General features: G+C 40.1%; 1 protein-coding gene across 1 annotated transcript; it reads left to right on the top strand.

The window, feature by feature from the left end:
* The first annotated feature begins 3,066 nt into the window (after positions 1 to 3,066).
* On the top strand, positions 3,067 to 4,094 carry LOC144288432 (olfactory receptor 6F1). Its single transcript, XM_077855934.1, has one exon. The coding sequence runs from the start codon at positions 3,067 to 3,069 to the stop codon at positions 3,991 to 3,993; it is 927 nt and encodes a 308-aa protein (XP_077712060.1). The 3' UTR covers positions 3,994 to 4,094.
* The last annotated feature ends 7,609 nt before the right edge of the window (positions 4,095 to 11,703 follow it).

The following is an 11,703-nucleotide window of genomic DNA, read 5'->3' as shown; positions in this document are numbered from 1 at the left end:
TCTAAAAGTAGCAGCTCCAAAGTGCTGTGGCTCTGCTATTGAACTTACAGAACTGACAGTCACAACTCCACTGGGGGCAGCTTCTGTAGCATCTATGTGTTTCTGTTTTCTCATCTTTAAAATTAGTAGAATAAGAATAAAACCAAAGTAATAGGATTTACAATGATCGTGTTAGAAAATAGCCTAATGACTTCCAAGTAAGCATACACTCTCGATTGGATGCTGTTAGCTGTTATTATGAATTTACATTTATATGGCAGCTCCTCAACTAAATTTTTAGAGATTAATTAAATACCAAAGACATTAACAATAGCCATCAATACTTTGAGCTAGAAAATTGTTACATATATTGGTTGGGTGTGAGTGATACAGATGTTGGATATAATAGCTTTAAGAAATTTGTGAAAGGGATCCCTGGGTGGCGCAGCGGTTTGGCGCCTGCCTTTGGCCCAGGGCGCGATCCTGGAGACCTGGGATCGAATCCCACATCGGGCTCCCGGTGCATGGAGCCTGCTTCTCCCTCTGCCTGTGTCTCTGCCTCTCTCTCTGTGACTATCATAAATAAATAAAAATTAAAAAAAAAAAAAGAAATTTGTGAAAGCCATTATTTAGCATATTTGCTGATGAGCACCTTTTATGTTTTTTATTGTTCTGTCTCATCCTTCAATGTCTAAATTAAGATATAATTATTTTTTTAATTAGGATAATCAATTAATAATCTAGATCCTTTATTACCAGACAAACCTGGGAAGAGTCATGTCATCACCATGATCTTCATATTCTTCATTAAAAAATATATATAAAGATATTAGATCCTTGCTCCTCAGATTAGAGTCCTCAGCCAGGGAGGCTTTCTGTAAATTTGTGTGCAGTGCAGAATCACAGGACTGACTCCAGATGAGTGAATTAGAATCTTTATTTTGACATCACCCACAAGTGATTCACACATCCATTAGATCTCGGGATTACTTCTCTAGAAGACATTGAAGTCCCATTCTGCCATAACTGAGGTATTACCTACCATGTGGACCCATATAAATATGCCTGTTGACATTAGATACATGTAATGTTTCTTCTAAGATTTATGGAGATGATATTTCTTTTGGAGGGTATAAGATGTGATAGGTGAGGATGGAGAGAGGGGACCTTCTTTCATAAGGGAATATGGAGATTGAGGCACCAGGTCCACTTAGACTTTGTTCAAACTGCTTCTCAAGTGTAGGTGTTAGCCACCTGCATGTTTGACAATAGGAGATCCTAAATAATTTTCTAATTTATATGTTCTGTCCTCAAAAAGAAGCATTCAGAAATGGATTACACAAATTTGCTTAAAGTCCTTTATTTAATGGTAACATAAGAGGAAACTGATGATCTTAATGACAAAGAGAAACGTATTTTCAATATCTGAAGTTTTTAAAAATGGACTTAATATTATATATTGCATAGTAAAAATGATCGTCATTATTTTTCTGTCACTCAATTATTCTTGATTAAATCTAAATTAACTGGTATATATTTAAGTTTTTTTTTTAATTTTTTAAATTTATTTATGATAGTCACAGAGAGAGAGAGAGGCAGAGACACAGGCAGAGGGAGAAGCAGGCTCCATGCACCGGGACCCTGACGTGGGATTCGATCCCAGGTCTCCAGGATCGCGCCCTGGGCCAAAGGCAGGCGCCAAACCGCTGTGCCACCCAGGGATCCCTATATTTAAGGTTTTATTTAAATTCCAATTAGTTAGGTGATGGAGATTAAAGAGTGCACTTGTCATGAGCACTGGATGTTGTATATAACCATGGAATCACTGAATATACACCTGAATCTAATATTACACTCTGTGTTGAGTAACTAGAACTTAAAGAATCCTTTTTAAAAAATAACTAGTTTTGGGATCCCTGGGTGGCGCAGCGGTTTGGCGCCTGCCTTTGGCCCAGGGCACGATCCTGGAGACCCAGGATCGAATCCCACGTCAGACTCCCGGTGCATGGAGCCTGCTTCTCCCTCTGCCTGTGTCTCTGCCTCTCTCTCTCTCTCTCTCTGTGACTATCATAAATAATAAATAAAAATTAAAAAAAATAACTAGTTTTGCCGGTGCCTGGATGGCTCAGTGATTGAGAGTCTTCCTTTGTCTTGGGCTGTGATCCCGGGTTCCTGAGATTGAGTCCCACATTGGGCTCCCTGCAGGGAGTCTGCTTCTCCCTCTGCCTGTGTCTCTGCCTCTCTATGGGTCTCTCATGAATAAATAAAATCTTAAAAAAAACTAGTTTCAAAATGATCTGCTTTTATCCTGTTCTCAATGTAATCATTCTAAATAAATATCAAGATGTCTTAGATTCAGGAAATAGCTGCCTTAAGTGCATTGTTCAATATGGAAATACTTTTTGGTGCAAAGAATTTACCACATTAGTAAGTTTAAACATGGCATTTGCAAGGTCAGAGAAGACAAAAGTAAGTTTATACTAATTTAAAACTTCTTATATTTTACTTCTAAACATTATTTTTGAGGTCAGAAGTTATAAATTAGAAGACCAATTCAAAATTTGAAGTGTCAAATATTAATGTGACAAGAATCTACATTCGAGACACAAAGAAAAAAAAGGAGGAAAACGTATTTTCATTTAAGGACCAGGTAGAAAATGTCTAGTAACAAAATAGTGAACTGTGTCAAGTGACACGATTATCCTTCTGTGTGTTTAGATGTGATCTATGGCTATTCTTGGGCATGTTGAGAATGGGATGATGCAGGTCCAAAGACTGCATTTGAATATTGGATCTGAAGTGTAACCATGGGTGCAGTCTTTGTAAAAAATGCTAAAACGTTTCTCACAGAAGTCTCTTCAACCACTAATTGGTGATAATAGCACATCTATATCCATATTATTAAATTACTTTATATTAGCCATACATAGTTCCAAATACAAAGCAGGCACTCAACATGTTAGACTGTTAGTCTGCGTTCAGTTACTGAGGCACGCTAATGAATCCTTTTATTTCTCTAGGACTGTGTGATTGGATTAAAAGCCTCAGTGAATGGTCTCTATTTACAGGTATACCTCAGTATTTTCAATGGGCACAGACAATGCAACCCGTCACCAGGATTTTCTCCTGCTGGGCTTTCCTGGGTCCCAGGTCCTTCAGCTATCTCTCTTTATGCTTTTTCTGGTAATGTACATTCTCACAGTGGGTGGGAACATGGCTATATTGATGCTGGTGAGTACCTCCCACCAGCTACATACCCCGATGTACTTCTTTCTGAGCAACCTTTCTTTCTTGGAGATTTGGTATACCACAGCTGCAGTCCCCAAAGCCCTGGCCATCCTTCTGGGGAGAAGCCAAACCATAACATTTACTGGCTGCCTTTTGCAGATGTACCTTGTTTTCTCATTGGGCTGCACAGAGTACTTCCTCCTGGCAGCCATGGCTTACGACCGCTATCTGGCCATCTGCTATCCTCTACACTATGGGGCCATCATGAATAGCCTGCTCTCAGCACAGCTAGCCCTGGGATCATGGCTGTGCGGTTTTCTGGCCATTTCAGTGCCCACAGCTCTCATCAGCACCCTGTCCTTCTGTGGTTCCCGCACTATCAACCACTTCTTCTGTGACATTGCACCCTGGATCACCCTGGCTTGTACCAGCACACAGGCCGTGGAACTCGTGGCCTTTGTGATTGCTTTTGTGGTCATCCTGAGTTCATGCCTCATCACCTTGGTCTCCTACATCTATATCATCAGCACAATTCTCAGGATCCCTTCGGCCAGCAGCAGGAGCAAAGCCTTCTCCACATGCTCTTCACATCTCACTGTGGTGCTCATCTGGTATGGGTCCACCATCTTTCTTCATGTCCGCCTCTCCATCAAAGAGTCCTTGGACCTGACCAAAGCCATTCATGTCCTGAACACTGTGGTGACTCCAGTTCTAAATCCCTTCATCTACACTCTCCGTAATAAAGAAGTAAGGGAAACTCTGCTGAAGAAGTGGAAGGGGAATTAAACCACCCTCAACAAAATAAAAAATTATCTCATATCTCTCCAAGTAAGAATATGAGGGGAAGGGGAAGGCAAAATGTTCCTTGATACAGGAGAGAAAATAAACTGAAGGAAAACCAAAACAGAACAAAACCTGTATATACTTGTTCTGCATTTTAATATATGATTGGAAATGGGGTTCTTGACATAAGTAAACTGGACTCTTAAGAAATAAAGAATGTGTACACTGAGTTATGTTTGTCTTTGACTTTCATTTATAAAACTTGGTGCTCTGAGAATGGTGTATTACTAAATAAACTTTAAATTCTTGTCCCTTTAAAAAATGTCCTTGATCATATAAGGAAAAACTTTTGAGAGACGTATTTTTGAAATATGAAGTAGAAAAAAATAGGGCAAGTTTGAATGAGTAAAGAGATATGTGAAATCAGAGTGTGCAAATATTTAAATATACTATTTTCTGGATAAAATACAGAAAAAAGTATATACAAAATGATAACTATCATTTGCCACATTTGTTTAACAAGGATAGTGAACAAAGCAATCTAAAAAATCAGGTGACAAAAAGTGGATAGAGATACACAGTGGAAGTAGATACACAGGACAGCAGGAGGGTTTGAAAAAAGCAAGAGAAGTCCCTCACATAACGTTTTGTCCCTAGAAAAGAAAAAATACTAATTCCGATTATTAGCATGTCATGAAGATAATCGTGATAGTTACTTTATTTCCTTCTGGTAACATTTTTTTAGGGAGCAAGATACATTTCTTTGAACCATCAGCCAGTCAAAGGTTCATTTCCCTCTCCTTATCCCATTTTCCATGGTTGTGTGTTAGTAGCAGCAAAGAGAGGCTTAGCAGACTGAACAAGTCTAGAGATAGAATCTGTCCCATTCTGCGTTGTCTTACACATACACAAATAGGGCTGCTTGTCAAAGGAGAGAAGCCTGTGGGACTGAGTAGCAGCTAACCCTTAGATTCTGTATATTTGTGTTAATTTAAATATTTTTTAGATTACCACTCAAAAATGAAATGGGATGAGGATAGAAAAAGAAGACTATATATTTGAAAGGAATAGGACAAAAATATGTCATTGTGAGAGTCATAATATACATTTTCAAAAACTATATCTATATTTATCTATATTTAAAGTTTATCACTTAAAATACCATAATGATATGATGTACATGTGATCTGATTTACTTTATTTACTGCAAAAAATTCTAAGCTTTACAAATTTAAAAAAAAGCACAAAAAGTTGCACAGATTTTTTGTTGACAATGAATATGTACAGCACTTTGCTTGCTTGTGGTGGTATCATTGGTATATGTATATGTCCAAAATAGTCTATATGTATATATAAATTTGTCTATTTTCTGTTGTATCAATTATACCTCAATAGGGCTCAAAATAAGAAATTACTAAGCTAATTTTTGGGGATTTCTAAGAATCAATACTTTTAACAAGAATCATATTGCTACTTTCTGACTACAAATACCAATCCTGCTTCAGTGGGTGAAACACCAACTCTCAAAAATCAAAAGGAATTGTTACTATTAATCTCAGTGAAAGTTATCTTTAATACCATGCCCACTTCTTCTGTACACCTCACTGTAACAAAACTCAGGAAATAGTTTTCAGCTTTCTTTAAAAAGAGTTTATTTATAGAGAGAGAGAGAGAGAGAGAGAGAGAGAGAGAGAGGCAGAGACAGGCAGAGATAGGCAGAGGCAGAAGGAGACTCCCTGCAGGAAGCCTTATTCAGGACTCAATCATGGGACTCTAGGATCACACCCTGAGTCAAAGGTAGATGATCAACTGCTGAGCCACCCAGGCATCCCAAGTCTTCAGCTTTTAAAGTCAGTGAGGATTTACCCCAAATATACAGATGCAGTGAAACACCGGAACACCTGCACCCCAATGTTAATAGCAGCAATGTCCACAATAGCCAAACTGTGGAAGGAGCCTCAGTGTCCATCGAAAGATGAATGGATAAAGAAGATGTGGTGTGGGTGACCACGAACTAGCTGGAGTAACTGAACCAAACCAGGCCCGAACTTGCGTCCCTCATTCACTCAAAAGGCTCGAGAGCCTAAAGGGTGAATGGTTGGTAGACGCTTGAGAAAGGGCTTGAGCAATGGTTCTCAGGGCTCGCTTGTACGTAATTGCCCACATAACACAATAGATAAAACTTATTCTGACCTGGTCATAAATGTAAATAAGGGTCTGTGCTGTCCTTGCTGGTCTGTTTACCATACCTAATATTCCTTTAAAGTATGCACTTCTGGAGCAACAAGCTTATCTATTTACCAAGGTCTTCTGGCACCCGTAAGTCTGTCTTACAGGCTGAGAAAGGGGAACTTTGGAGAGTTTCACAAACCTGCTAAAAATAAACACCTTCTTGGCTTTGTTTTGCTCATGCTATAAAATTTTGTATAACCTTGAATAAAGCTGGCACTGCTTGGACATCATCCACTGTGTCCCTCCTGTCCCCATCTCTTTACTTTTTTTTTTATTTTCCTCATCCCCTTATCCTCAGGACCCTGATCGTGTTGCCACAGTGCGCATAACAATGTGGTTTATGTATACAATGGAATATTACTCAGCCATTAGAAATGACAAATACCCACCATTTTCTTCGACATGGATGGAACTGGAGGGTATTATGCTGAGTGTAGTAAGTGAATCAGAGAAGGACAAACATTATATGGTCTCATTAATTTGGGGAGTACAAAAAGTAGTAAAAGGGAATTAAGGGGAAAAGAGAGAAAATGAGTGGGAGATATCAGTGAGGGTGATAAAACATGAGAGACACCTAACTCTGGGAAACAAACAAGGGGTAGTGGAAGAGGAGGTGGGTGGAGGGTTGGGGTGACTGGATGAACGGCATTGAGGGGGGACACTTGATGGGATGAGCACTGGGTAATATGCTATATGTTGGCAAATTGAACCCCAATAAAAAATAAAAAAAATAAAGTCAATGAGTGAAAGACTCGGTTTGACATAATATTGTATCAAAGATTTAATGATAAGTGAAGAAAATCAGTGAGAATAAGCAAAATACATTCATTAACTCAACTTTCTCCTCCTCTGTTGATTTAAAAAAATTTAATCATAATTTGCATGATATATTAACAAGTAAACATAATAGCTGGATATTTTATTTTTCTTTCTTTTTTACTAAAATGATTATTTTCTAAGTTTAAATTCCAGCTAGGTAACATACAGTGCAATATTAGTTCAAGGTGTAGAATTCAGTGATTCTTCATTTAACATATTACATCTGGAGGGAGGGGCAAGATGGGGGAAGAGTAGGGTCCCCAAGTCACCTGTCCCCACCAAATTACCTAGATAACTTTCAAATATTCCTGAAAATCTACAAATTCAGCCTGAGATTTAAAGAGAGAACAGCTGGAATGCTACAGTGAGAAGAGTTTGCTCTTCTATCGAGGTAGGAAGATGGGAAAAAAGAAATAAAGAAACAAAAGGCCTCCAAGGGGGAAGGGCCCCGCGAGGAGCCGGGCTGAGGCCGGGGCGAGTGTCCCCAGGACAGGAGAGCCCCGTCCCGGAGAAGCAGGAGCTGCACCGACCTTCCCGGGCGGAAAGGGGGTCGCAGGGAGGTGGAGCCGGACCCAGGAGGGCGGGGATGCCCTCGGGCTCCCGGGGACAGTAACAGACACCTGCGCGCCCAGGAGAGTGCGCCGAGCTCCCTAAGGGCTGCAGCGCGCACCGCTGGACCCGGAGCAGCTCAGGGGGCTCGGGGGCGGCTCCGCGGAGGGGGCGGCGGCGGGAGCGCGAATCCAACAGCGCAGGCCCCAGCACAGGGCGCCGGACACAGACCAGGATCCGGCCTCCTTCGGGACAGGTAGAGGCCGGGAGGGCCCAGGACCCCAAGGACACTCCTGCCCCAAGCTGAGCAGACCAGCGGCCCCGCCCCGAGCCTCCAGGCCCTGCAGATGGAGAGCTCCGGAGTTACTGCGGGAGCTGACTCCAGGGCTCCAGAGATGGGCGCAGCCACAGTGGTTGTTCCTCCTGGGGCCTCACGGGGTAAACAACCCCCACTGAGCCCTGCACCAGGCAGGGGGCAGAGCAGCTCCCCCAAGTGCTAACACCTGAAAATCAGAACAGCAGGCCCCTCCCCCAAAAGACCAGCTAGACAGACAGGGGAAAAACAAATTATCGACCAATCAACACTGGAAAGTTCCAGGGGAAGTCAAGGGACTTTCAATCTACAGTATCAAAGGATACTCCCCTTTGATTTATTTTTTGCTTTTTGATTTTTGTTTGCTTCCCCCCCTTTTTTCCCTCTTATTCTTCTTTTTTTTTTCTCATTTTCTCTTTTTTTCTTTTTCTTTCCTTTTTTCTCTCCTCTCTTTTTCTCCTGTTCCCAATACAACTTGTTTTTGGCCACTCTGCACTGAACAAAATGACTAAGAAGGAAAACCTCACCTCAAAAGAAAGAATCAGAAACAGTCCTCTCTCCCACAGAGTTACAAAATTTGGATTACAATTCAATGTTGGAAAGCCAATTCAGAAGCACTATTATAAAGCTACTGGAGGCTGTAGAAAAAAGCATATAGGACTCAAGAGACTTCCTGACTGCAGAATTTAGATCCAATCAGGCCGAAATTAAAAATCAATCGAATGAGATGCAATCCAAACTAGAAGTCCTAATGACGAGGGTTAACAAGGTGGAAGAATGAGTGAGTGACATAGAAGATAAGTTGATGGCAAAGAGGGAAACTGAGGAAAAAAGAGACAAACAATTAAAAGACCATGAGGTTAGATTAAGGGAAATAAATGACAGCCTGAGGAAGAAAATTATACATTTAATTGGGGTTCCTGAGGGCACTGAAGGGCCAGAGGGCCAGAATATATATTTGAACAAATCATAGCTGAAAACTTTCCTAATCTGGGAAGGGAAACAGGCATTCAGATCCAGGAAAGAGAGAGCTCCCCCGCCACCTAAAAACAAAACAAAACAAACAAACAAAAAAAAAAAAAACGTTCAAACCTCGACATTTATTAGTTAAGCTTGCAAATTCCAAAGATAAAGAGAGGATCCTTAAAGCAGCAAGAGACAAGAAAACTCTAACTTTTATGGGGAGAAATATCAGATTAAAACAGAACTCTCCACAGAGACCTGGCAGGCAAGAAAGGGCTGGCAGGATATAATCAGGGTCCTAAATGAGAAGAACATGCAACCAAGAATACTTTATCCAGCAAGGCTCTCATTCAGAATAGAAGGAGAGATGAATAGCGTCCAAGACAGGCAGGAACTGAAAGAATATGTGACCTCCAAACCAGCTCTGCAAGAAATTTTAAGGGGGACTCTTAAAATTCCCCTTTAAGAAGTCCAATGGAATAATCCACAAAAACAGGGACTGAATAGATACCATGATGACACTAAACTCATATCTTTCAATAGTAATTCTGAACGTGAATTGGCTTAATGATCCCATCAAAAGGATCAGGGTGTCAGACTGGATAAAAAAGCAGGACCCATCTATTTGCTGTCTACAAGAGACTCATTTTAGACAGAAGGACACCTACAGCCTGAAAATAAAAGGTTAGAGAACCACTTACCATTCCAATGGTCTTCAAAAGAAAACAGGGGTAGCCATCCTTATATTAGATAAACTAAAATTTACCCCGAAGACTGTAGTGAGAGATGATAGGGACACTATATCATACTTAAAGGATCTATCCAACAAGAGGACTTAACAATCCTCAATATATATGCCCCGAATGTGGGAGATGCCAAATATATCAATTAATAACCAAAGTTAAGACATACTTAGATAATAATACAGTTATACTTGGTGACTTCCATCTAGCGCTTTCTTCACTCAATAGGTCTTCTAAACACAACATCTCCAAAGAAACGAGAGCTTTAAATGAAACACTGGACCAGATGGATTTCACAGATGTCTACAGAACTTTACTTCCAAACTCAACTGAATACACATTCTTCTCAAGTACACATGGAACTTTCTCCAGAATAGACCACATACTGGGTCACAAATCAGGTTTAACCAATACCAAAAGATTGGGATCGTCCCCTGCATATTCTCAGACCATAATGCCTTGAAATTAGAACTAAATCACAACAAGAAGTTTGGAAAGACTCCAAACACGTGGAGGTTAAGGACCATCCTGCTAAAAGATGAAAGGGTCAACCAGGAAACTAAGGAAGAATTAAAAAGATTCATGGAAACTAATGAGAATGAAGATACAACCGTTCAAAATCTTTGGGATGCAGCAAAAGCAGTCATGAGCGGGAAATACATAGCAATTCAAGCATCCATCCATAATCTGGAAAGAATTCAAATACAAAAGCGAACCTTACACCCAAAGGAGCTAGAGAAAAAACAGCAAATAGATCCTACATCCAGCACAAGAAGGGAGTTAATAAAGATTCAAGCAGAACTCAACTAAATCGAGACCAGAAGAACTGTGGAACAGATCAACAGAACCAGGAGTTGGTTCTTTGAAAGCATTAGTAAGATAGATAAACCATTAGGCAGCCTTATTAAAAAGAAGAGAGGGAAGACTCAAATTAATAAAATCATGAATGAGAAAGGAGAGATCACTACCAACACCAAGAAAATACAAATGATTTTAAAAACATATTATGAACAGCTATAACCAAATAAATTAGGCAATGTAGAAGAAATGGATGCATTTATGGAAAGCCACAAACTACCAAAACTGGAACAGGAAGAAATAGAAAACCTGAGCAGGCCAATAACCTGGGAAGAAATTGAAGCAGTCATCAAAAGTGTCATGCTGAGTGTAGTAAGTGAATCAGAGAAGGACAAACATTATATGGTCTCATATAATTCTATATTCTACTAAAGCTGTTCGGAAATAGAAAGAGATGGAACTCTTTCAAAATCAATCTATGAGGCCAGCATCACCTTAATTCCAAAACCAGACAAAGACCCCACCAAAAAGGAGAATTATAGATCAATGTCCCTGATGAACATGGATGCAAAAATTCTTGACAAGATACTAGCCAATAGGATCCAACACACCATTAAGAAAATTATTCACCATGACCAAGTAGTATTTATTCCTGGGACACAAGGCTGGTTCAACACTCGTAAAACAATCAATGTGATTCATCATATTAGCAAGGGAAAAACAATGAACCATATGATATTCTCAATAGATGCAGAGAAAGCATTTGACACAATACAGCATCCATTACTTTTTTTCTTCCATAACCTTGTACATGTTTATTTTTTGTTGTTTTTTTGTTTTTTTAATAAATAATTAATTTATTTTTAATTGGTGTTCAATTTGCCAACATACAGAATAACACCCAGTGCTTATCCCGTCAAGTGCCCTCCTCAGTGCCCGTCACCCATTCACCCCTACCCACTGCCCTCCTTCCCTTACACCACCCCTAGTTCATTTCCAAGAGTTAGGAGTCTTTATCTTCTGTCTCCCTTTCTGATATTTCCCATCCATTCCTGATAAAACTCTTCAGAGTGTAGGGATAGAAGGAACATTCCTCGACATCTTAAAAGCCATCTACGAAAAGCCCACAGCAAATATCATTCTCAATGGGGAAGCACTGGGAGCCTTTCCCCTAAGATCAGGAACAAGACAGGGATGTCCACTCTCACCATTGCTATTTACCATAGTACTAGAAGTCCTAGCCTCAGCAATCAGACAACAAAAAGACATTAAAGGCATTCAAATGGCAAACAAGAA

The sequence above is a fragment of the Canis aureus genome, chromosome 18 (assembly GCF_053574225.1).
Source record: "Canis aureus isolate CA01 chromosome 18, VMU_Caureus_v.1.0, whole genome shotgun sequence".
Taxonomy (NCBI): domain Eukaryota; kingdom Metazoa; phylum Chordata; class Mammalia; order Carnivora; family Canidae; genus Canis; species Canis aureus.
The sequence above is the reverse complement of the archived record's forward strand: the minus strand, read 5'-3'. Positions and strand labels throughout refer to the sequence as shown.